This window comes from Hetaerina americana, unplaced genomic scaffold (assembly GCF_022747635.1).
Source record: "Hetaerina americana unplaced genomic scaffold, ioHetAmer1.1.p SCAF_3, whole genome shotgun sequence".
In the NCBI taxonomy this organism is placed as follows: domain Eukaryota; kingdom Metazoa; phylum Arthropoda; class Insecta; order Odonata; family Calopterygidae; genus Hetaerina; species Hetaerina americana.
This window is the reverse complement of record NW_027286874.1, coordinates 30,816,967-30,844,656: the sequence shown is the minus strand read 5'-3', so window position 1 is coordinate 30,844,656 and position 27,690 is coordinate 30,816,967. Positions and strand designations below refer to the sequence as shown.

The following is a 27,690-nucleotide window of genomic DNA, read 5'->3' as shown; positions in this document are numbered from 1 at the left end:
TTTGGGAAAAATTGTTCCACTAAATTTGTGTTTTGTTTTACAAGAAAGATTGCGGAACGAATTATGCATATTGCATGAGGTTTCACTGTATACAATTGGAAATTCAGTTTATTGAATATTTCTACTTCTACACACCTAAGTAGTGTGTGCAATAAATGCGCTAACTGGTGCAATCTGGTGGCCATGATGCGGACTACAGCCTTGCCGATTAGTGGCGCTAGTAGCCTGAGACCTAATGAGCGATCTGTGCTTGGAGGATTGTCAAGCTGTGCATAAATTGCCAGTTATGGTAGTTACTGTTGTCCTTGTTTTTACTGTTTGTCGAAAATGGAAATTGATGAAATCACGGTGCAATGAATCAGCATCAAGTTTTTTGTTGAAGTACGGTAAAAGTTATCAAGAAATTACTGAAATGTTGACAGCTGTTTACGGTGATAATGCTCTGAATAAAACATCCATTTTCAAGTGGATTAAGTTCAAAGATGGCAGACAAGATGCCATGGATGATGCAAGATGCTGGGACAACCTTCAACCATCTGTGTTGATGACAACATTGATCGTGTGTGTTCCCTTGTCTATACCAATCGTCCAAAAACTGTCCAAATGATAGCTGATGAACTGAACTTAGGAAAATCAACAGTGCAAACTATTTTAACCAAATATTTGGGTTTAAAAAAAATATGTGCAAAAATCGTGCACATTCAGCATTGATTGTTCCCCTAGCTTCTGGCAAAAAATTCAATCGCCAATCTTGATCATCCTTATTCACCAGATCTCGCCTCCCTGTGACTTTTTCCTATTCCCAAAATGCAAAAATGTGATGAGGAGACATCACTGGGAAGATGTGGACACAATAAAGTGAGAAATGACGAGGGAACTGAAAAGCCTAACTGCTGAAGACTTCCAAGGGTGCCTTAAACAGTCGAAAAGAATATGGAATAAGTGCATAGCAGCTAATGGAGAGTACTTCAAAGGGGACAAAATCGATGTAGACTCAATTTTGCAAAATAAAGTTTTTATGGCCTCAGTTCGTGTATTTATTGGACCTAGAAGTTTATAGGAACATCAATTTTAAGAAAGAATCCATGAAATAATACCATTTGGAACTAAAATGGCAATCAGTAAGTCATTATTATAGGATAGCTGTCGAAAAATGTTTTTAGATAGGTTTTTCAAAATGTTTCAGAGGAAAAATGAAATATTAGTTGATGTTGGAACATTTGGTTTAGATTTTCACAACTGACCCATGCATATTTTGAGGGCTTTGTGGAGGGAAGGGCTTCCTGCCCACTCATTTACTTTTGTATCAGCTGAAAGTCCTCTGGCAAATATACTCTGCCTGTAAATCTAGTGCCCATATTCGGAGAAATCCTTAAAATATTTCCTGCTGTACGGGTATTTAACCTGCTTTTTCTAATGCAGCTGCTAACCACTTAAAGCTAAAAATCAAATCTCAAACTCCGGTTCCTTTGGCTGTGATTTTTAGTGCTAATATGGAATGTAATTCAACTTTGTCATGCCACTAAATCGCTCATACCGCCATCAATATTTGTTGATATTATCATTTGAGCTGCAATTTTTATAGCCTGGAATACCTCAACAATTGAAAAATCAATTATTGTTCATGCTTCCCTTATGTGATGCAAGAGCTCTAAAACCTATTGGTAATGAAATTACTGGATCACACTATTAGAAAATAAGGCAGATGTAATACGAGGGGGGACCCAAGAGTAACGGAAATTGGGCTGCGGCGGGAAGTGAGAGTGGGGGAAGCCTTTGTTCGGCCGGTCGTACATTAGGCTCATGCTATCATGCGTCAGTATGCCCAGCGCCATTGCTGTGACTGGATTGGTCCGTCCGTGAGACTTGTTTCAGTGAAACAACTTTTTTCATTTTGGTGAAAAACGTGATGGCGGATTAACAAGAGCAACGCAGGCAGTGAAATTTTGTTTCCTGTTGGGGAAATCGGCTGCGGAAACTATTGTAATGCTCAAGACTGCTTATGGGAAAGCTGCCCTAAGCAAAACCAGAGTCTATGAGTGGTTTACACGTTTTAAAAATGGTGAAATGTCAATTGAAGACCAGCCCTGTTCAGGCCGCCCATCACCATCAAGAACTGACAAAAGCATCGACAAAATCAATGCCCTCATTCGTGAAGATCGTCGCAGAACCATCGATCAACTCTGTGAGATGTCTGGAGTGTCATGGAGTTCAATTCAGAGGATTCTAGAGCAGATCTTTGGCACACAGGCGATTGGTTCTTCCATCATGACAATGTGCCGGCTCATGCTGCCCTCTCTGTGATGCAGTTTTTGACAAAAAACAGAATGACATCAATTGTCCACCCCCCCTACTCCACTGGATTTATCTCCCTGTGACTTATTTTGTTCCCCAGACTCAAAAGGGACATGAAAGGAAAGCGTTTTGATACTGTGGAAGAGGTAAAACAAAAATCACTCGAAGGCTTAAAGGGCATCTCGATAAATGAATTTCAGAAATGTTTCAAACAATGGAAGCATTGTTTGGAGAAGTGCATTGTGGTCAATGGGGAAGTGAACAAAATTTAATGTAAAGATATTGAGAACTAAAGAATCTCTAACAACATTCCTGTTACTTTTGGGTCCCCCTTCATACTGTGGTGGAATGCCATTGACCCTTAGTTGAGAATTCATTTGCGGCATGAGGTACATATTTATTAGGTCATCTAATATGTTAGAATATTTCTCTTCATGGTTGCTACTTCCTCAAATGGAATACAAAGTTTTGTTTCAATCTGGTAAATAGAAAATTTAATGTTTTCTGAGTTCTGTTTTTTGATGCCAATATTGCCATTTTTTATTCCTTGACTTTTAAAAGAAGAATGCAGTGTCTCAAATGACAGTCCATAGTGAATTCTCTCATTCTGAAACCTCATCTAGAAAGAACTTGATAGATGCAATTTTAAGATTGATTTTTCAATATAGCATGAGCAGAAGACTATCACAGAGGATTATGACACTGAATGTAGTTTTTATACAACCTAGGCTTGCTGAGATGATTGGTAGATTTTTTATTGCTTATAAATAATGAGTATTTTTTAAATGATGGTGTTTGGCTATTGTATTGCTGTTAGTTTTATATTGCAACTTGAATAGTGCCCTGGTAATGCTGTTTGATTCCTAGTACAACAAAGAAAACAGCAATTAATCTTCAGTTCATTTTCTAAATAATTCCTTTTTACAAGTTCAGATAAAAGTAATATATCAGTTGGAGAGGCTGGAAACTCCTAAAAGTTGTTTCTGAATGTTAGTCCAAAAAACATGGAACTGCTCCAGCATAAATTCCATGCATGATGAGGATGTATGTATTGAAGGAAAAAGAGATTTTTTCATAAAATCTGATATGATGATGATAATTCATTGTAGAGCACTGGTAGATGTGGGTATAAATAAGTAAATTAATGAACCTCGTTTAGGTTGATTATATTTTGGTGTTCTTTAATATATCTTATTGCTTTGAAAGTTTTTTAACTTTAAAATTGTGATGTGCTTAACTAAATCCCGGTTCATAACTTCCCATCATTGAAGTGATCCCTCATTTTATATCATTCTTGAAAATGATTATTCACTCTGTTATGCAGGGTTACTGTGATGTTTTCTACAAATGCCGTGCTGTAGATGCTGAAGGCCCCTTAGCTCGTTTGAAGAACCTTCTCTTCAATAAGGAAACTCTTCTCACTGTTGCACAGTGGATCACGGTAAGTGTTTATACTTGTATCATTGCCTCATTGTGGGAGTTCTATTTATATAGCATTCATAGCCCACAACCAACCTGTACACTTATCGCAAACAGGAGACTCTCACAATGCATAATGATACTACATGCAATTTTCACACAATCTAGGCTAGCGAAAGGATCTCTTAGCAGCTGAAATAAAAAGATTTTCATTTGTGTCATTGGAATAACAATCCTCATTTTTACTCTAAAACAATGATATGTTTACAACCAGTCTTTTATACCTTAAATGGAGTGTTGAAGAATGAAGCGTAGGCTAATGCTTTACACATATTGTGAACATTGCACCAAATAGTAGGTCCACCATGTTAGTCTAATGGGCAGTGTGTTCAGCTAATGGTCAGAAAGCTCAAAATTCAGATATGAGCTATCGAGCTAAACCCAAGCTGTCTACCAAAGTACCTTTTATAATTTTGTGCCGTTTTGTTTACCAAAATATTCTGGGGAAAGTGCTGTGCTCTAATAAATAAGCGAGTGTCCAACAGTTACCGTGTTTAATCCTATTTTAATTGAATGTGACCACAGTTTGTTTTAATTTCATATTGCATGAGAGTGACAGGAAATTTCAGTTCATGTCTTCAAAATAGCATGCTGCCCACCTACAAAGTTCGACATTCTCTGACAATTACTTAGATATTTAGGTTTTCATTTTGTGTGGCTACATTGTGAAACACTGAATCAGCTACAGGTGATCTCCTTAGCCACATTTATTTTAGTGTATTTTGTACACCATGAAAGTGTTATGGAAAAACACCTCTTTAGACGTAATAAATGGGTAAATTCCAAGAAACTGTGGGAGATGCTGCTACAGTAACTTTTAACGGAGTCATCTGATAATATGCATTTCAATGCAACAATTTCAGAGTGTAAAAATCATTTGCCTTGATGATTTTTATGCTCTGAAATTGTTGCATAATAAATGGGATTTAACAAGATAAAAATTATGCTAGAGATGTTGAAGCTATAATAAAATATAACATAATGTTGAAAAGAACATAATTTTCCTTTGCTTAGTCAGGAATATATGTTGAGTTGTAGATCAATTCAAACTTGTACTAAATATTACCTATGTAAACTTGCAGGAATACTGGTGGGCTGTTCTGCTCATGGGAATCGCATTCATAATTTTCATGGGATTGTTTATCAAATGCTGTGCTGTCCACACACCTTCATCAAACCCAAAGAAGCCACCTGCACGACGTTTCAGTGAAACTTTAAGGAGGCCAATGAACACACTTCGGAGAATGGTAAGTTACCCAAGAACTCATTATGTTGAAAAAAAAACTTCTAAGCTTAGAAATAATTGTATTATTTTATGGTTTTAATAAAATTCGTTTGGCCATGCTGTATAGGCTAATCATTTTAATTCTATTCGATTTGTACCATAGTGTTGATGTGAAATTTTTTTTAAAGGCTTACTAAATGTAAAAGCTAAATACATGTAATTGGTTCAGAGATACATGAGATTGGGGATTTTAAAAATGTTTTTCTTTTTTGACCTGTTTAACCACACATCTGGACATGCTATATATATATATGTCATGAGGGGATTATCCCTTGGTGGGTATGCTGTGTATATACGTCACACCGATTTTATGATCATTTACAATGGCAATGCCATGATATTCTGTCATGCAACTGCTGTCACTCGTAGATTTATCCAATGAGTTATTTTTCTGCCTGGTAGATGGAACGTCAGATATTTTTTGTGTACCTATGCGTCTTTTAGTGAAACCATGTTGCTGTCTTTTGGGTTGCATTCTCATTGCCCCTTTTTGTGCTATGTGAAAGTGAGTCAGGCGATATGTGGAATTTTTTAGTTTATCCGGGAAAGGACACAATGTATTCGGACAAATATAATGAAGAGAATGTCACCACCAGGATCTTCCTTGATTTAGCGGATAATCGGCTAGGTAAAGGGCACACTCTATGTTTATACAATTTGTACAATAGCCCTAAATTAGTGGACAAATTATCCAAGAATAGAATGAATGTGGACGATGGGGAAACAGATGGTGATGAAATGGAAGGACAAAAGAGATGTGATAATGGTGAGCACATTTCATGGAACTGAAATGTGCAAAACAGAAAATAATGGAAAAAAGTGGTGAAACCAATTGCGGTGCAAGACTACAAGAAGAATATGGGTTGGGTTGATAGAAGCAATGGACTCATGAACTTCTACAAAATTGCAAGAAATCGACCAAAAATACTATCAAAAATATTTTGGCACTTGACGGACATGACAATGTTGAATGCTTATGCCATGGATAAAAAAAATAAGGGAAAACTGAATTGAAAAGAATTTCTAATCTTGCTTTTTGAAATGTTGATAGCAAAGTATGGAAATGATGCCCAAGTAGTCCAAGGAAGGCCATCTAAATCTCCTAAGCCAGCCATCTCGCCTTTCCGAGAGACATTTTACTGATGCTGTCCCCCCAAAAACCAAAAAGTGCCCCGGAAAAAGATGTGTTGTGTGCTACGAAGCAGGGAAAAGGAAGGAAACAAAATATTTGTGTCCTGATTGTTGTGTTGGTTTGTGTCCTGCTCAATGTTTCAGAGTATACCATACTGATAATTATTTCTAGAAATAGGTATTTATTGAATTTAAAAATAAATCGTTTTTTTTGTGAGTAAAACTAATAGATGTACAGCAAATTTAAAGTAATGGTCATGATTTACCATACAATTTTTTTAGAATTTCATTTCTCTTCATGTTTGCTTCGAACAATTTCATTTTTTTTTCCAGTGGTTTTTATTTTTTTATTTGATGGTTGTATGATAAGTGAAGTTTTTTTGTGTAGAAATGAAGTATTATAATCATTTAAAATTTTTTTACTAAAGGCAAGGGAAGAATTAAAAAAATATAATTGTAATGTGTTGTTGCATATTTTGCCCCCTTAATTTTACAAAATTGCTAACATTGTAATTTACGTGTTGCCCATTTGTAGAAACATTCTGTTACAACTGAGTTAACCATATACCTTAAATAGCATTCATTCTACGCTAATGTTTTCATTAATTGTATGAATTAGTAAATTGTTATTTTTTTTAACTTTGTTAAATAATCAAGGTTTATCATTAATATTAAAATTTATACCAAAAATTCTCATCATTTCAAACGACTAATCAAAATATTTGTTTTATACTGAAAAAAATAATAAAATGTTTGGGTTTAATCATCCGAGGTCAAAAATAAAAATTTGGGCTCAGTGTAAAATTAAATACCCACCATGGGTTGGATATGGAAAAATTAAATACCCAGATGATTGGTTAATGTCAGTTTTTGCAAATTTTCAGTATAAGTTGTTAAGTACATATATTAAATAAATCTATACAGTTCTGTTTGCACTAGCAGTTTTGGAAAACGGGAAGAATATGGCTTTTGAATGTTTCTCATTACAGTGGAACCATGTGCAGGGAGTAATTTGCATAATGAGCAGAAATAATGGTCAGGAAAAATGACTAGCTTAACGAGTGACAAGGAGAGGGGAGGTTCTGGATTTATTGTGCACCTGCTACTGCCTTATGTCTCTGGCACTCATTCTGCTAGCATCTTAACATTCCTAGTGATCACAAATTTTTCCAAACTTGTGTTCAAACGCATTATTAATGATCTTTTGGGCACAGTTTTAAAATTGACCCAGAAGAAAAATCTTTAAAAAGAAAGCCATAAGCGAATAGAAATAAAAAAATAACAGGAGAAATGAGAAGTAAAATCATTAAAAATCGGGAACAAGGTGTGAGCGTGGCTGATCTAGTACGCACATTAACAATTGGTCTTTTCTTCAAGAGCACGGACAAGATTAAGGAGATATGTGCTTCAAATAGAGTGACAAGATTGTCTATGCAACGGTTGCGCATGCTCAGTGACGTTGAAAGGCTCCTTCTCATGTACCTAAAGGAAAAGCAATTGCTATGCAACACCATACAGGAATATAATTTGTGAGAAGGGGAAAGTAATTTTCGCCGACCTTGTTAATATGTCAGGATCATCAATGGCCAAACAAGTATTTAAAAGGAGCCGTGTATGTTTCAAGAAGTTTACGAGAAGAACCGTCACCCATGGCATTTTGAGATATGGCAAAGCTGCAAGCTTCATTCCATGATAGAAGAAATAGTGAACGTGATCCACGATCTTAAACAATGTATGCATAATTTTCTGTGAATAAGTCGAAATACATAATTTACTTTTTTTGGCATGGAATGCATTATCGTATTTTGCTTTAATTTGTATGCAACAACTTGTTTCAATAAATGAGTATATTGCTCTGTGAGAAAGATCCCGGAATGCATTACGCTCCTCTGTATTGGACATTCTAGGTCAACTTTTGTGAGAGATTGTAATATTCACCAAGAGGAAACAGGATTTAGCATAATTTTTTTGATGCTATAAATTATTAGTATTGGTATTCCTCCGGTTAAGGATAGACAGGCTATACAGCAATACAACGATACATTTCAATGCATGTCCTAACAAACCTGATATCTGACTGTACAATTTGAACTCATGGAACATTTTCCCATCTAATCCTGTGTGCAGATGATCACCTATGACTACTGATGACTCCATATGATATATTGAAGACCCAAAGGGTTAGAAGATTTCATTTAATGATGAATTAAACTAAAGTGTCAATTTTCTCAAAAATTACTTGATATTAATTCATAAGTACCAATAATCCCATTTAGGTAATCTCTTTCCAGTATTAAGATGACTATTTGATAAAATTTAAATGTAAAATTGAGCTTAATTTCATTACCCGGCAATAGTTTTCTTTGTCATTTTATATTTTAATAGTATAATGCATGGTGCCTCAGTTCTTCAGCATACTTAAATTTTACAATCCCCTGTTTAAAATATATTCACTTGTAGAATAAGTGATGAAGTAAATAATAATAAATAAGTAAAATAATAATAAAATTTTTGGTCAAATATTGAAGAATATTATGACTGGAGTTGTTTGACATCTTACAACACGATTTAGTTAGTGCCACTTGAATTCCATTGCGTTTAAGTGAAGTTTATGCTGATGAATGGTTTTACTGGAGTTAAATATTCGTTAACCAAAGAATAATGCCATGAAAGTGTTTTCATTTTTTGTGCTAAATCATTTCTATGAAATAAAATGATTTGGGATGTTGCTTGTACTTACAAAAAGGCACTTTTATTTCTTGCTTAGAAATTCCCAGATCGTTTGGTATTTCATGGCTTAAAGATTGAAATTATTATGGAGCCAATACTTAATCTTAAAACTGAAAAACTTGATGTTTTCTTGACAAAATTGAACTGTCTCCTAGACAGAATGTTAAATTATCCCCATAATCCATGTGTCATCATGACGTGACTTTAATTTAACCTTTTGTCGACCTCAAGTGCTAGAAATATTTTAATGTCTACATTAAATTGTTATAATATGTACACATCAAATCACATGCCCACTTGCATCACAACAAATTCTCATACATGCATAGGTAATATTATCACAAATCTCGGGAAATCATCTTGTGGCAACAAAAATACTCGCCTCTCCCGTATTTGATCACCATTCATTGTTTGCAACCTTTGAATTAAGCCAGGTGTATTACCCAACATACACTCTAAAGAAAAATGATTCTTGAGAAAATCGCCTTGATTTTGCTCTAAGATTGCAAAATGAGACTTAGGAGAATGTTTATGGATTAGATACCTATGAAGAATGTTTCAAGAAATTTTACTCTAAATTTCTGTATAATTTTAATGTTGTTTATCCCAATATGCAGAGATTACAAAGGGTGGAAAGATCCTTGAGAACAAACTGGGATAATATTAAATACTATTCTGTATGTCAGTGCCAAGCAATCCAACACCAAGTGATCATTAATGCACATATCACGTTTGGATGGTCTCGTGCTATCTTTCAACTTCTGCTAACAATTTCTTGAACCTGTCTTTCCATTTTTTAGAAATTTAATTCAGACTTAAGAGCAAATAGATGGAACTAATTTTCTTCTTTTTCAGATAATATGTCATGCCATACCAAACTCCTGGCAGAAACCTTTGAATCCGATTTCTCAAGGAACTTCACCTTGTTTAATGTTCAAAATATGTTTTTTCAATGCCACAAGATCCCATAATACTTCAATATATAAGTAAATGGAGGGTTATAAAAATGTGTTGCCATTTTCCTTTGTTTTATCCTAAAATTAGTTTTTTTTTATGATGAAATATGTGACTTATAACTGCCATCAATCCTTGGCCCTAATCATTATTCTGATTGTATTTATGTTTGATGTATTTAATAATATTAACCCTTTGAATGTCAAGTGTAACTTCTTAATTTTGTACAAAATTGCCAGGTTGGCTGTTAGACTGTTATATTTTGTTTTTACTCTATTTATTCGTATGAATTTTCATCTCATGTAAACTTATGAGGTCTCTGTTACATAAACCTATTCTTCAGAGGGGTCCTCATGGTGGAGGCCATGGTATGGCTGCTGGGGGTGGCAGGGGAGGACGAAGTGCTGCAGGAGTTGGTCGAGGTCCTGTTCCCAGCGGTCCTAGAGGAGGAGGCCCTATGCATCCTGGAACAAGTAGGGGACCAGCCCACGGTTATGGTGATGGTAGGGGGCAGTGCTATGCTCCCAGAGGTATGTACCCCCATCCAGTTGGTCACACTGTCACACCGAGGTCTGGAAGAGACTTTAAGATGTTTCTCAGTTAACTACCAACTATCAAAGATCCAAGTTTCCCATGACCATCTTCTATTACCAAATTTCCTATTTTCGTATTTCATTTTTAGCTCCAACATGGTTTATGACAATTGCTTCTATGATTTTTTTTTGTCATTTTTATTAATTTATTTGCATAACCTCTAGTCATGGCATATAATCCAACCTGGCAACTGTTAAAACCCTGAAATATTGGTATTTGACTCATTTTACTCTGGAAAGTTCTTCATCCATCACTTTGACAGATGCTACTTATTTTCACCGGAACACCAGTTCTTTTTCGCAGCTCTTGATGTACTTGATCTTCCGTTAAGGGAAACTGCAATGAGATGGTACAAATCGTTGCAGTGATTCATGCTTTACCTAACAATATAGGCTTAAATTTTTGTTTTTAGAATATTTTTTTGTATTAAGAGTTTTGCTTTATTTTTACTCTCCTATCTGTATGTTTGTGAGTTCTCTTAAAAAAAAATTTTATTCCTCGGGCATCTAGTTGTTGAGAGATGATTTTCTTGTAAGTGATTTTCAGACTTTATATTTTTTAAGATCAGTTTCAGGGCCCTTGTAATGTACCCACACAAAAGTGTAATAGTGATAATAAATGCCAGAGCACATATCACTGGCCTACATTACACACCTTGCAAATTTGAATGTTTTTTGCTGAATTTAAGACTTTTCAGAGTACTTGTCAATTGGCATGTAGTTTTGATAATCAAACCCAATTCTGTCAAGGGGCAAGGAGTTTATATCTTAAAGTAGACTTGTGAAGAATAAGTGGAAGTAAATAAGTACTGTCAATTCTTGATTATATGAGTGTGAATTATCTGTGGTATTAATTTCCTTTTACCTTGAAACTTTGATAAAATTGCAATCATGAAGACACATAAATACTTTGATATTTATTAATATCATATCTCTGAGATTTCTCCTAAGTTTTTAATTTCTCAAAATAAAAAGTTGTGAACAGTAATTGTTAAACGTTTTAATTAAAACATTGTTGTACTATCTCTACTTTCCCATTATCATTTCCCTCATATTCATTAGCCCAGAGAATAGCATATTCTCCTTTGAGGTGAGGAAATACTTAGCTTTACTATGCAACAAATAAGTCATTTACTATCTACAAAAGCATTATTATATTTGGTGTCTAATGATGAATATGAGTCAGCGATCCTTTGTAAATAGTCATCCTTTGCCTGTCATTTGTTTTTTTCCTGCCTGGATAATTTGTGTAGCTTTTGAGGGAAATACTCTCTGCCATTCAGTTGATGATAGTTCCATGATCTTGTAAAACTATAATTCTACCCTTATAAAAGTGGCTTAATAATGGAAAACATGCACTTTCCATTGCTAAAAAACATGAATTAATTTAAGGGAATGAAAAAGGAGAGTACGTATATATCTGTTTTCATCACAGCCATATTTTCTGCTATGGCAGTTATCCGTGATATTTGATTGAATGTGCTCCCTCATGCATCCATTAGCATGGGTAATTGGAAGTTTACTGTAAATATTATTAATGAAATCAAGGAGGGTTAAATGCTGTTCCTTTGTTCAGAAGTCATTACTGTACCGGAGCATTATGCAGGCACATTAGACATTTTCAATACAATTTTGGATGCTTTATTGCAAATTTCTTCTTAGCATATGACCAATTCTCATCCTGAGGATCACCAGAAGAGTATGTGTTCTCATTGTTCAGTGCTGATTTAAATTTAGGATGACAGGCATGATTCATGGTGTTTGTTGGTAGAAAATAAAATATTTATATGTAATTGCAAATATGTATGCATTTAATTTTTGTTAGATCTGGTACATATGCTCAGACCATTTCTCTTCATGAATCTCTTGGAAATTCTTAAATGATGCAAGTATTATCTTTTTCATAATCCATGTTATGTTTGTCTCTGATGTAGCCTCAGCCCCACCTGCCAGCCATGCTCGTACCAGCCATCCAGAATTATATGCAGGGGCTTATGGTGGACGAGGCAATGCTTTTGAGATGAGGCATCACAAAGTCTGACGGTTCAGTAATGGTATGGGCAGTGGAACAGCAGGGCCAGATGCCGAGGAAGCACAGCAAGCTCTAGGTAGTGTGTGTCCCTCTCCTCGCCTTAGGACACCGTTCCTTTCCCATTCAAGGCAACTTGGCAATCACATTTTTCATCAGCCGATACCAGCAGTGGCTGTGGCACAGCAAGGCAGAGTATTTGGTGGTGGTGCCACCAAGTGCTTCCTTCTTAGACAAAGTGTTGTGAAGGAACCTGGTGCTAGGTATGTCGGTATTCCATCATCCGTGTGTGGGAATGGGAAGAAAGGCGAGGACAAAACTGGTGTGCTCCTTCTAGTGTTTTAAGTAAGTGAAAGAGGTGCTTGGCAAGTGTGAATCTCATGGTGGAAGCAAATGTCGGGCATGACAGGGTTGGACATTCTTGGCAACAGTCATGTTAAGGTCATAATTATGGTGGTGAACAATTACTCCTAATCCACTTGGAATGATCTCCGTATATTTGCTCACCTAACTCTGTTTTTCATATTGAGATGTTGTGGTATTGCTTGTCTTTGACAGACATTGATATATATTAGCTCACTTCCGAATAATTTAATACAATTACTCCTCCATTTTGAAAATGGATTCAAATTCTTTTTTTTATCAAATCATTATGGTCAGTAATGTGTCTGAAAAGAAATATTTCATACTTATTGTGTATTTTTATATAAGTCCCTTATTTATTAGTTATAGAACTTTTATGCTGAGTGAAAATACGTAAATAGAGTTCTCTGCTCTTGCAATTTTTTTAAATTTCCCGACAATTTGGGAACTGCATTTTTCTTACACTTTTTGAGTCAGATCCCTCATTTGCTTTTTAACACGCAGACTTCAAAGCTGGTGAAAAGTTGATGATAATCTATTTTAAATTGAGGTTTTATTGACCCATGAATGAATGAACCAAAACCTTGTCCCAAAACTAAGGCTTTATTTTATGATGATATTCATTCATAAAATTAATGCATTATTGTGTTAATGTAAGTGGAAGTTGACTAAAGAAATTCACTGGCATTTTTTATTTTAGTCAAATTATGCATTTTTAGTTTTCTGAAGTTTTCATGACATGACTTTTTGAAGGAAGGAGTCAATTTTACAGAGCTTCCTATTTCATGGGTGTCATTTTATTAATTTACCCCATATCAGGTGAGCTATAATTCTTTAATATTGCATTTTTCTTTATTGTAAATTTTGTTTCTGTTGCATGATTATTTATGTGTATCTGAATGTCAGTGATTGTTACCAAATAATTAGTTTACCCTAATGGAAAAATGGGACATCAATTTCATAAATGGTTGTTCCATTTTATTTCAGGTTATGTCATACTTGTCCTCTGTGGTATATTTATGATTGCTAAAAGTCAAACTCAATTTAATTGCAAAATGTGTAATATAACTGAAGGTCTTTTTCACATGATCTATGAAATATATATAAATATATATATTTATGAAATTGCCTCATAATTGCTTTACATTTCTGTTCACAATATTTGCTCACAGTGACATCTAGGTGTCTCCCTACATGTGACAAAAAAGGACCAATAATGGACTCTCTTTAAAAAAGTGTGCATTAAAATTTAGAAAGCATGCTTCATACTCAAGAAATGTGATAGTGTTCAAAAATTTATTAGGATGGTAACTGAATGCTTATTGGACTTAGTGTGTGTCTGTGGAATCGAGCAGATGGAATACATTTTGCAAAATTAGAAATAAGGGTTACAAAGAATAAGTGAAGAAATTTTATGAAAATCAGTAGTCAGAATGTGGCATGAAAGTTTGGTGCAAATGATTTAGAGGTAATTTTTAACATGAAAAATTGTAAATATGGATAAATTGTTTTGTATATGTTCATTCTAATGTTTCCTGTATTTGAGGAACTTCCATAGCTTTCGATAAAATAGAGACATCATTTTCCATTCATAGTAACTTGAAAGTTATTACTCCCTGGTGTCAAGTGAAGTCGTTGTTGTGTAAAATGGGATAGCTGTCATTTACCAAGATGTATTCAATTCATATTGATTTGTGTGCATTTTGTAACAGAAGACCTTTGAAGGAGGAAAAGTAATCTTGATTTGATTTTTTTAATGCAATGATGGCTGAATGGCAAAGAAACTGAAACTTTTGTAGGTTTTTCTATAATGCAAAGTCATCACTTGTAGTGAATGAGTGCCAGCTGCCAGCATGTTGCCACACCAAAGTGTCCTTTTTTTATGAATAAGTGAATTATCAATCATTAATGAATCTTTTTACTCATTATACTAGGAGATTTGTTGATGGACTGTTTATAAAATTATAAATATGAGTAATGTTTTGCATGTTTCCATTTCAAAATACTTATCTAAAGTAATATTGAAATGTTTTGGCAAGTATTAAGTTAGATCTCTCATTCAACTTTTTAGATACATTATTATTAATCACTTTATTATGCTTTTGTGTACCATATGTGATAACTTAATGTGTATAAAAGATTTATTAAATAAATGCATATGTTTTCAAATATGGTCACATTGTATTCTTTAAAACGGTATTGTATTATTTATCATTTGTTCTACCATTGACAATTTTTCAGAATTTATTCATGAAAGAGTTTCATTTTTGTGCAGACTGAATGACAGTTTTTCTGCTGAAATTTAGGGGACAGGACCCTGAACTGTCATGGTGTGCAGCATTCACATCAGGGTTTACGTAAACATTCATTCTGGAGACATGAAAAACTAATCATTATTTTGCGAGTTGATTCACAGGTAAATCTTTAAACTGTTGAGCAATTAATTAGAAAGATCAGTCCAGTATTAGTTTGTTTTTCATAATGGAGTCTAGTAGTTTACTACTCTACTAGTAGTTTATTCATTTTTATCTAAAGAAAATAACAGAAAATACAGCAGTTTGCTTTTGATTGGCAGCCATTCATGTAGATGGAATGGATTTTATTTACTAACTGAACCACAGTCACTGATAGAGTTGGGGAAATATGAAAGAATATTTTTCCAAGAAAAATTATATGCCTTTTGCCATGACACTGTTTGGGCATTTTGTTAAAATGCATTTGTATGTAATGTCTACATAAATAGAAATAGCGGGCACATACTTATTTATATTTTATTAAATCAATTCTAATTGATATATGTTCTACATGAAACCATATAAAAGTTTTGGAAATAGCTCGTTTTGTATGTACTTGCATTGAATGTAATATCTTCTTGTCTAGGACTGGACATAGGAACCTCAGGCTTCCTTTGTGGGAGTAAGAAAAATGGAAAATAAGGCTGCACATTAAAAATGGCATTTAATATTACAGAACTCAGCAATGTGGAATCTAGAATTAGCATTTTGCAAAGAATCTGGAAGTCCTTACAGTTGTCCTTTATTAATTACTGTTAGTGTTCAATTCAACTTGAGCATATTCAGCAACAAAGTAATTATTGCCATCTAGAAAATATGTATGCACTAAAGAATCCATCTGCATGTTTACAATATTATTCTCCAAGTATGTTGTCCCAAGGTGGTTGTGTGCTCGGTACATGCAGTGAAAAAGATTGAAATGTAAACCCTCACCTTCAGACTTATAAAAACCATATTTTTTGCAGCAAAAATACTCTGCTTGATTAGTGTATTAAAAATATCTAATTCTCTCTCACGGATTACAAAGAACATAGAAAAAAATTATGCAGCTAGATAACTTTCAACCTACATCCCCAAAATCTGTCGTCATGTTTTCTATTTACTTTTAAAAATGATATGCAAGTGAAAAGGACAATGGCTAGCATTATTTATTCAAAATTCATACCAGTTTGTAAGCCTTCAAGAATGGTATGCTTACTATTGTAATTTAAAAATGATTCTTTAAATATTTTCTTATTTATTTAGACTTTTTAACAACAAATAGGCTTACGGCTGCCTGAAAATAGGTACTTCTTGTGGCTTTTCAAAAGTGTTTCAGAAATACGGGATTTTGTGCTTGGAGAAGGTAACAATTAATTTATCCATCACACGGAAGGAATGTTAAATGAATTTCAGATAAGGTGCTCTTTTGCAATGGTGTTAACTCAGAAAACATTCTATGTGCAGTTAGTTGGCAAACACATTGGTCATACTATTCCAGTGGGTTAAGTGGTGGGCTATTGACTGGAGGGCCTGGGTTCAATTGTGTGTAATGCCTCTCTGCACCCTCAGGTTCACCCAAACTACGTATTTGGGTACTATATCTTCCTGGGAAACCACAGATGGCGCAAGGAATGGACCCCAGTATGATGTGCAAATTTCATGCGCTGTATAGTGCTTAGTACTTGGTGAGCTCTACTTTCACCTGACAAATCAAATCAACCTTCAGGACTATTAATGTGGTATAGTTGGTGGAATAATTTTGGTTCTCCAGCAGCATGTTCTTCGTGTCAGGGGTGATGACAGTTATGAAAAAGATGGCAAGCCACAGGAATGCCATTACTCACTGGAATTCTTAGAAGCACTCATGAGGATGGATATGGTGCATTGCATCTATGTACTTTCCATAAAGTAAGTAAATTAGTGTTCTCCTTTTCTCCTCTGCCTTATTCAAATAAGCAAAAAAATTGTAATGTTTCAAGTGATCTAAACATGCTGATAATACCTGTATAAATACATATTTCATTCCTTATCTGTTATGCATATTTTAAATTTTATAAATGTTTTAATATGTTTGTTGAAACAGCTTTATTGCTGCTATCATTTATTATTCTTTTATACAAATTGCAAAGGTATTAATAACATTTTTGAGGAACCTTCGAAGATTGTGTATGTGTTAACTTATGACATTGTACTTCTGAATCACATGTAATTTTTAATTATGAATGACTTTTAACCAATCTTTGAGGTAGCGTAGAACTTAAGATTCTTTAGTACATTGTTTTGTGCTACTCCTCTAAACTATTCTTATATGGTGTGCATGACAATCTTTTGACCTGCGTTATCAAAATCCCTTAAAAAAAACCCATTTCTATCATATATATGTAGTTACCTATTGTATATTCAAATGCTTCATGTTTGTGACCAGTCTGTTTTTTCACTGGCAATTTTAAGTCATAACCTTAACTTTTTTGTTCCTGCAGGTAGTATGTAGCTGTTTATCTGGTGAAATTGTTGCATGGCTTTGAGGATCTACCTTGCCCTGGCTTGTCTTTCTTCATTATTAAAACCACAAGTAGCTAACTCTTATGTTAAAGGATATTCTTATCTCACAGGAATGATGCTAATCTCATATGCATTCACTTTATTCAAGAGTGATATACAGGAAAACCCATGTTTGCATTATCATAAATTACATTTCTCCACTATTTACAACTTTTTTAGTGTCATCAATTTCCTTTCATTCTTATATGAAGTCATACCCTGCATGTGCATTATTTCATTTTGATTATTCCTGCTTATATTCTTTTTTCGAATCTCATGTAACCATCAAAATCATCACACACCAATGTTAACAGCGTAAGTGAGACCAAAATCTACCCCAGAAGTATTACTGGTCAAATCTATTTTTTAGGCTTGTTACAGATGAAGCCAATAAGAATTCTGAATGAAAACTAAATTCACTGTTGAGTAATGATGTGGGTATAATGTCATGCCTTACAATCCAACTGCTTATGAGATAAAAAATGCAAAGCAATCGAGTCCTTAATTAATTTTGTTTTCTAGGTATAAATCGTCATGTATTAAGTATCACTCATTTTCCGAAGAAACTGCGGGAGATGCCGCAACAGTAACTTTTAACGGAGTCATCCGCTAATGTGCATTTTAATGCAACAATTTCAGAGATGATTCCGTTTGACGGCGGATGACTCCGTTAAAAGTTACTGTTGCGGCATCTCCCGCAGTTTCTTCGGAATTTGTCAAAGGGAAAACACCATACGTGTTTAAAGTTGGCTTTTAACCTCGTGGACAGTGGCGCCTCGCGCACGACTACGAATGCATGTGACATTGTATGTACGGTATTTCGTCATAACATCTAGTTCCTTTAAAAGCCCCAAAATTTCAGAGTTTAAGAGGACGCCTCGGTAGCTTAAGTGGCTAAAGCACTCGACCGGATATTGAGGGATCTGGGTTCGAGTCCCAGTCAAGGCGAATGATTTTTACGCTCTGAAATTGTTGCATCACTCATTTTATTTTCCATGGTAAAGTCATAGGTTTGAGGCATACTTGTAAGGTAGATACTTCCTAAGAAGCCTTCATTAGAAGAACTTCTTTGATTGTAGAGTTGCAATTCCATTCACTATAATATATGCATTCTCACCAACCAGTATTTTTCCTCCAAAATTCACCTCCAAGGTTCTTCAATGCAAGTAGTTTGTCTTGAACATACCGTGAGAATCCCCAATTATAAAATTTGGTAATATATGAAATGAAAATCAATACTGCTCATTTTAAAAATTAAACCTGTTGTTAGCTCTTTATTATACTTGACATTGGGTCTAAATCAATTGAATCAATCTACATAGATGTAATGTCGTACATGCTAAGTAAATGTCACTTCTAGATTATTATTTTTCTCTGCTGATTACAGCCAAGTAGCAGAATGCTCCACATCTTGGAACTGGCTGAGCGGCCAGAAATGCACCTCCATCAGGTGAAAAGTTATAAATTAGTGGTTGCATTGCTCCTGTTGCATTTCCTCTATCTGGGCATGTGTCCGTGGCAGGATAATGTTCAGACTTCTTATCCTAATTCAAAATAAATGCCAAATTTGCACTATTTTACCATAGAAAAATGTAGTTTTTATTCTTTTGCTTTTGTAATAAATCCAAGGTGGGCCCTTAATTTAAGGGGTTTTGGTAAAGTCTTTCACCACTCTCAAGCTTCAATATATGCATTAAATGTAGAAAGAAATTTCAAGTAAAAGCAGTTGATTTCAATATGTAATAATATATTGTTTTTATGTATTTACTAAAATGTACCCTATGTGAAGTCATGGATATTTCAATACAAATATTACTTAGGTATAGTGAAACCTTGATCAAGTGGGCACCATGGATTTAAAAAAATAGTGGTACATGGGACAGGAGGTGATATTTTGATAGAGATTTAGGAAGGAGAATGAATCTATGAAATGAATGACCTTGAATAACTAATGTGGTTATTTGTGAATGGCCTATCTAAAATATATTATTCTCAAACACCATTTTTATTGGCAAAATCTGTTACCAATTTTGTTTTTAATGAAATACTTATTAGTAGATAAACATTCGAACATGGCAAATTAATATTTTTTTCCAACATTTTTAAAAGATAATGTGCTTATATGGTGAAGAATAAGGCATGTAAAATGATGCATTTTTACATGATTTCATTTTAATCAATAAGGACAAATGAAAAGATCTTAAGTGAAGAGCTAAATACGTTTATAAAAAATAAGTTTGTGTCCATATATAATTAACAAACAATTTAAGCACATACACATCTTCAATTTTTCTTGTATTTTATAAGTTTGTGTAAGTGACGGAAAATTATGGAAAAATCAGAACTTCAATATTTAATAGTTGACACAATTTTTAAGTAATGTACATAGTCATAGCTTTCACATAATTATAACTGCCAGTCTTCTCATAAATCATCAAAGTAATTGATTCTCAACAGTGTTTTGTTACTGTAGACAAGGGATACTTTTTTCATCCTAATCCTTCGGTGTGATGAGCTTTCTTCTTATAATTGGCCCATTGACTGGTTAGGTAACTAGCGCCTGTACTCTTAAAACCTGGAATAAAAAATCTTGTCCACATACTCAGCATTCATCTTCCCTTTGATTTCATCTTTCTCACTGCCCTATCATTTCTTTAACATCTCACTCTTGATTTTTAAGTAGCTATTTATGAGCCCTCCCACATTTTCAAGCTCCAGTGAATCTCAACCCTGGTTTCCCTTCATACTCTCTAGGATCATTGTTCTTCTTTCCTCGAGATTTAATGCAATATGGCTTTTATTTTCATTCATTAAACTGTATTTGCTGGAAGAAACTTCATTTATAACTTGACTGACTGTCTAATACAAAATTCAGAGAGAAGCCACTAAGGAGTAGAATCAATGTACTAATAAGTGCTGTGCCCACAAGATTCATTTTTTTTAGTGTAATGTGTAAAATATGCGGTTACTGTTTGGTAATCCTTTCTGAATTATTAATTGAAATGACAATAGCCAACCAGATTATGGAGGATTCTCAAAAGCAATTGTTATTGAAGAAAAAGCCTTAGCACCCATATTATCCTACCTAGAAGGCCTTGCTTCCCTATGGAGATCCCTTTCTTCATGGGTGGCAAATTAGCAGTTTGCCTTGGGCAGCCAAATGGTTCTTTCCTATTTGAAGCGGACCTCTCTTATGCTACAACCTATGTAGGAAGGAATTTTTTAGCGAGAAGTAACAGAAGTGAGATTGACTTCTCCTAAGAAATTATGACAAAATATAAGTGCTGTTTCGTTACTTTTAGCAGGATCTTGCATACATTAATGTTGTACGTGAAAAAGGCCTTTGATCCCTTAAAAATGACTGATTTCTGGCTAATGCAAGCCAAAAATCAAAGGGGCAATGACCTCAGAAGAAGGTGAGGGTTGGGGACATTTACACTGAATATATTTGAGGTACATTTGGTTCCAGTAAAAGGTATCCACATAAGGAGGTGGCCATTGAGGCAAGTTTCAGTGTACATATTTGCTCATTAGTAATGGCTTATGGAATAATGAACAGGATTGAACCTAGAAAATTGATATTTGGTAATTTAATGGAAGAAAATATGTAATATTAGGCGTTTTCTCTGGATACCTATCCTGGAATTGAACCGGGGCCTATAACCATTGAACTACAACACTCATGTTCTTAAATACCTTTATTACTATGCCCAAACCTTTGTTTTTTCCTGTAAAACAGCCTCATCCAGTGAGATCTTTTTTCATGTTCATTAGTCTAAACACTCCTATGCAGAAGTAGTAATGCAAAATACTGTAGCCGGACTAGATGTCATTTTAGTACCCAGATGGAGAATCATCAGTGTGCTTTCATTCACATACATCCCTCATCCCATTTCACCGAACATCTTTATGAATCTTACCATGACTCCACTTCCAGACCAAAAATGCTCGGCTTCCAAAAACTAAGCAAAAATCTAAGCATCCTAGGTGTAATAAATATTATACTTCACAAAAATGACCTCTCAGCCATCATTTTAAATTAGTGTATCTTCTCCAGCATTCTTTTCTATTTTAATAATTTAATTTATGCTCACCCTGCACATCTGCCTCTCTACTCCTCACTATCATTGGCTACCGTGCAACTCCCTCCGCCTGCGTTCCATATGTCACTCCCAATAGTGTCTTTGTATCCTTTCTCTTCCACCCAGTCTGGACTAACCTTTCAACTTCTCCCACCTTTCACCCCGATTCCAATATTTTGTTGCATACATATATGGGCATTTTTCAGTGTGTGCAGCCTTCTTAATGATAAAGTTAAAATAAATGTCATGCTGTTCAATTAATGCTCTGAAATTTTCCATATTTGTGATATCTTACTGCCATTAAGTTGGAATTTTGCAAAGTTTAAGCTTTTCCATTTAAAGTCATAAATGGTTTCTTTTTAAGCCATAATTTTTTATTAAATTTCCCAAAATTAGGAGACCCTTTTCAGGAATTTTTCAATTTTATTGAAATTTCTTGATCCTGATTTTAAATTGGGGCACTATTATCAATAAAATAACAATTTCACAACTATTGCCTCAGTAATATTTTAGGTTTTAATGCAGCATAAGTTAATATGAAGTTTATTTATATCTTATTGCACTTTTTGCCATTTCAGAACAATAAGTTGTAATTGATCTGTATATTATGACAAAACACTTTGGGTCTATTTCAGAGCAACCTATTGGTGCACAAGTGCGTGTATGTGTGTTTTGTAGCATGATCCACTTTTGGAGGGTGAGCCACATTACCGATGGTACCTCGTTTATGGAACCAATCACTTTTCGGTCAACTCCCTAGAAATTTATTTACAAAGCCCCTGCATGATTCCTCATTCGAAAAATGTCACCATATTTATTACTGGAAATACTTCTCCCAGGATATGGATCTCTAAATGCTATTGCTCTGTCTTCCTTTAGTTAATGGAATTACCGTATTTTCCCATCGATAACGCGCGCGTTATCTATACAAAAATGTTCAGATGGTCGAAAAAATGACGATGCGATGAAAAAATTCAAACATTTACATACCTATGTACAGAATAATTTAAAGAAGAGTCTCACAAAAATAAATTAGCCTGGAAGCATATCTTACTAATTGCATACTATTTTATACAGATCTACTACTGTTACAGTTCATCTCATAAATCCATGAGAAAAAGAGGAAACAATTTCTATACTTCATTTAATCTAATACGTAGTACTTATTAATTCTAATATATATATATATATATATATATATATATATATATATATATATACACATACACATACAGATACGCAGCATCTATACACCTTCAAGATAACTATGAAGCCCTGGGCGCGCGGTATCTGTACAAATTCATGATGACTACAAAGTTTTGGGTGCGCGTTATCGATGGGAAAATACGGTACTGTAATTTGAGCTCCAGATAAATGAGACAATCTTTTAAAATATCTTAGGGCCCATGTAGAATGACCTACGGGATGGAAAAAAATCGCAAAACTGTCTGTCAAAAATGTCAAAACGAAATTTCACTGTGAATGAGTTTTCTAAGATTACTCTCCTTACCTCAGAAAAAATTCAAGAGTATCCAAATAGATGAAAATCATTTATGCCTTCACTCAGCTTCCATCCAATCAATGTTATTCCTTATATAAAATCATCCGTTATGGGGAGAATCATAGTTGTTTTAAAATATGATTCATCACCATTCATATTAATATGACCACAGGGAATTCCTTTCATTTATTCAAAGAGAAATGACCAGCTGCTTAATCAATATACAATCTGATACTTTTCCTCTCAGACACCATGACTTGAGTCATGCATATAAACACGGGTATCAACCAGAAGGTTGGTTTGATATGTGAGGGTAGAGCTCACCAATACTGTGCCCAACAGTGTGTGAAATTCAAACATCAGTTTAGAGTGGCCAGTTCCTTTCTCTGCACCACATGTGGTTTCCCATGAAGAACTGGTACCCAAAAAATCACAACTTGGGTGAAGCTGAAGGCGTCCAGAGGTATCCTCAGGAATCGAACCCGAGCTTTCCAATCAATAGCCCTGTGCTCTACTTACGTATTCATACCTCCTTAAATGATGAATAATATTTAAACGACCTTGGAAGATTGTAATGCACTATAAAATATATCCCTCGCCATGTTACATTCAGCAACCGCAAAAGTCGTTCAGGAGAGATCGTTCGCGATCTTTACCGGAATTTATTTTCTACCATTTTTGGGCGGCACAAGTAAGAACTCCTATATGCTCTAATATTCTGAAAGTAGTCTGAAAACCTTGTCCCAGGATTGACCGACACACCCTAACGAAAAGATTATTTTGAGACGGTTCTCTTCTCTTATACCCAATGAACTATTTTTACTACTATCAACTAAATATTATTACGAATCGAACTTATTTTATTACCAAGAGAACGTCAAGCGGTGGTAAAGGACCTTGAGGCGGATCTTCTGTAAAAGGAGGTTTCAATTGTCTCTCTCGTATATTTTCTAATAAGTAATGCATTAGCTCATTTCTAGATTTCATTTCTTCAGTATTTCTTTGGCAGCTCGATAGTTTCTTGAGCCATTTCATAACACGAGCCTTATCTGATAAAGAAGTAGGGTAAAGTAATTATATGAGTATAAAAACAAAACAGGCAAACTATTGCTGCTCACCATTTTGTCCTCTTATTTGATGCAATTTTGTTTGAACCATAAGTATGTACAAATTACAATCATAATTCAACTCCTCTTCTCGTTTCATTATGTTTATATGGATAAGCCCTCAGATTTTGATTCTCAATAATTCTGAATTACCTAGATTATCTTTGTATTTTGATTCGAAATTTTGGTTGCGTTGTTAAGCAATGCCAATTAAATAAGCTTCATTATTATTATTGCGTCGTATTGGCGTTAGATGTGTTGTACTAGATGCATTGGAAAGGAATAGGCATTTCGGAAAAGCGTGGATCCGTCCTACGAACTTTTCAGGAGAACAGTGACCCAATGGCTTTCATAAACTGCAGAAGTTTGTGAACTCACACTATTATGATCCCTTGTATTCTCCTAAATACCCACTATTTAAACTATGTTTAGGCGCCTTAACGTATTGCAAACACGTAATAATGGTATATTCCATGACCACCTGTCATCCCGTTGCGTGTTTATTTAAAATTTTAATTAATGTGTTCACAATTTGCTGGGTCATTTAGTATTTCATCAATAATGGTTAACAGTGATCTTATTTTGGAGAATTACTCTCCTCGTAAGTCGGGACGAATGTGGTTCGTACACTTGTGGTTAGTAGTTTTAGTTTTTATGGGAGGCGACCGATAGCCAAGGTCATTTGCGCCATTAGGGTTGGATGGGAAAGGAATGGTTAAGAGAACCCGGCGTCGGCATTAACCTACTCGTGTCTAAAGGCTGAACATCATTCTAGTGTACTGAATTGGAATATCAAATAAGCAATGGTAACCAATGACTTCAGAAATAATAAGTTTTATGCCTGGGGTTTTTCGACCTCGTAGTTGTTATTGATGTTTAAATTTAGTTTTGCGATCACGTCGTCAAAGACCGAACACTGAGCGTTGCCTACCGGAAAAGTATAGTTAACAAAGCATTGAAATGAATGGATGGAAAATGCGAATGTGAACAATGAGTTCATATTCCTAACGCAGTCGTCGTCTGACGCTGGCAATGGCTGAGTCAAGAAAGAGTTTGGAGTAGAGTTTGTCTTGACAACGCCGCTCCCCGCCTTAGTAGCCTTGGTGGCTAGAAAGGCGAAAGACCGTGGTCACGCAATAGACCAAAGGGAAACACTACAGTGGGACTGGGGGTGGGGTTTATGAAGTAAGCCCTTCCCAACTTCAATTTATATTATAACTTACTTTCATACCCGACTGTCTGGATTTTTGAATTAAAGATGCAAGGTTTTGAGATTTTAAGAGAAGAAGATGGAAGATAACGAGAGTAAAAAAAGGATTTAGAAGAACGTAGATATACTAGTAAGGTCCTCCCTCTAAAAAATCCCACCCCCCCTCCCCTCTGTGGAGAAAAGCCGACCCTCCGGACGACTCCTTCCTCTGTTGAGGACCCGGCATCATTCAGGGCAGGCCCCCCTCGTCACCTCCCTCGCCGAACAATTATCACCTCTTTGCCACTTCCCTAATATCCTTTCTATCTCGCCAGAAAGTATGCATGGGCCTATGCTATCCTCATTTCCACATATTCTCTTTCTTTGTCTCAGCTTGTTCGCCTAATATCGTAACCAAATACTTCCTATATATATTCCTTCACTCTCTTTTGAATCTTCCCTGGTTCAATCCATGTTTTGCCTGACTTATCTTCTGTAAATGTAGTGCGCACAAATTTTCCTTTCACCTTCCTGAATAAGCACAAAATTTCACCCTTTGTGTGAACTTTTCCATCCTCAGGTTGCATCTGTCAACACCCTTCCCTGGCTCATATTTGTTTCCCACCTTGGTTTATTATTCTCTCTATAACTATTTATACTTCCTTCTACCCATCTGAGTGTATGTTCTTCCATCTCTATTTACAGCTATACACCTGTATAATCATCACATTTTTACTTCATGGTTTTCTTGTCCTTTTCCTATTTAATGCTCATGTAGTTTTGGTTGTGGCTTTTAATGAACTTTAAGAGCCAATGCAATTAGTAATGACAGAAAGCTGCATAGCTGACAATGAAAAAAATCAGTTGAGATATCGGTCAAGTTCTTAATCATTAAATAATTATTATCATGCATATTTATTTCCAGGATGGATTAGATGAATGATGGGAGTTCTTCTTATTTTCTAAGTCATTCTCCCTAACAATTATTCTCAGGCTTCCTGGAGGAGTAAACATCAATTAGAATATTGATTAAACAGTCATGTGGATTAATCAATAATTCATTGCATACCTATCGCAGTTTCAGGCCTTATATGAGGATTCACAGTTTGTAAATATTAATTTTATGTAACCATACACAGCACATGAAAACCAGGATTCCAAATAGACAAAGGAAGAATAAGGATTTCTGGGATCAACAGAAAATACTAATAAGAGGATAGTTTGAAAGGTTCTCGGAATCACCACCAAATTTCGGTGCTAGCGCAACAAGTTTCCTACGTGGTAGTAGGTAATCCTTTAGGAGTAAACAGGTAATGGCAGCAGTTTGATTTTTGACTCTGACCAAACCAGGACAAATTTCCCATTCGCCATTCCCGTCAAGTGCTTCCATGGATCTGATTTTTATAAAGGCTATTTAACCGTCTTACTACAGGAAAGATCAGCACTTGATTTCGGTAAGTGGGATGATTTTACCAAAGTAGGAACTTATCTACTCTTTTGAGCCTGTCAGAGTGTCGCGAGGAGCACACTTCAAGCGTAGCGGGAGTTGTGCGGATGCACTCGTCTAATGCCCTGCACCGACACAGTCACCGGCCTGTATTAATTGTTAACTCACTGGGATCACTGCATGCAACGTCAGAGAAACAGAAACGGTCGAATGAGGTAGAATTATGTTTCTGAGATGATATTTATTACCACGCAATCGTGCCTGGATGCAGCCCCAACGCGCGCATATTCTTCCCGCACAACCTCCTTGCTTCTTCTTGCCACTCTGGAATTAGAGTGGAGCCAATTCGCAGGTTTTTCCACCTGAATGGCAATTTTAATTATATATGGCTGGACAGGTCTAAACTCTCTCATTTGTCACAAAAATAAAAAATATATATAGGCGCTTACTTCTCCGTATTGTGAAACTTTTTCTCTCGACGCAATCTGATAGAGTCTACCTAGAAACAATTAATGGAAATCCTGGTGGATTCCAATCAAAGTCTGTGCGGGAAACAGTGCTATTGGATCCTGGTAAAAGCAAAGTTGAAATCCTGATGGATTCCGTTATCACCCTAGATACGCTAGGCACACCCAACAGAATACCAGCTATTACACTTTTAGAGGAGCGAAGGTGTGGCGAGGAGGATA

The 27,690-nt window shown here is 35.1% G+C and overlaps 2 protein-coding genes across 2 annotated transcripts in view; one reads left to right on the top strand and one right to left on the bottom strand.

Moving 5' to 3' along the window:
* The window catches only part of kuz (zinc-dependent metalloprotease kuz), a 41,064-nt gene extending 26,056 nt beyond the window's left edge, over positions 1 to 15,008 (top strand). The window contains exons 12-15 of the mRNA XM_071587608.1: positions 3,620 to 3,736; positions 4,857 to 5,021; positions 10,218 to 10,404; positions 12,402 to 15,008. Coding sequence (XP_071443709.1) covers positions 3,620 to 3,736; positions 4,857 to 5,021; positions 10,218 to 10,404; positions 12,402 to 12,508 — 576 coding nt within the window. The 3' untranslated portion in view covers positions 12,509 to 15,008. The remainder of the gene's footprint in view (positions 1 to 3,619; positions 3,737 to 4,856; positions 5,022 to 10,217; positions 10,405 to 12,401) is intronic.
* A 3,972-nt stretch (positions 15,009 to 18,980) lies between these two features.
* On the bottom strand, positions 18,981 to 24,465 carry LOC139689978 (uncharacterized). The gene is made up of 3 exons (XM_071587136.1): positions 24,378 to 24,465; positions 24,127 to 24,308; positions 18,981 to 19,220 (listed from the first exon to the last, which is right to left on the bottom strand). Exons 1-3 carry the CDS (start codon positions 24,463 to 24,465, stop codon positions 19,041 to 19,043), a joined length of 450 nt encoding a protein of 149 aa, XP_071443237.1. The 3' UTR covers positions 18,981 to 19,040.
* Between the last annotated feature and the right edge of the window lie 3,225 nt (positions 24,466 to 27,690).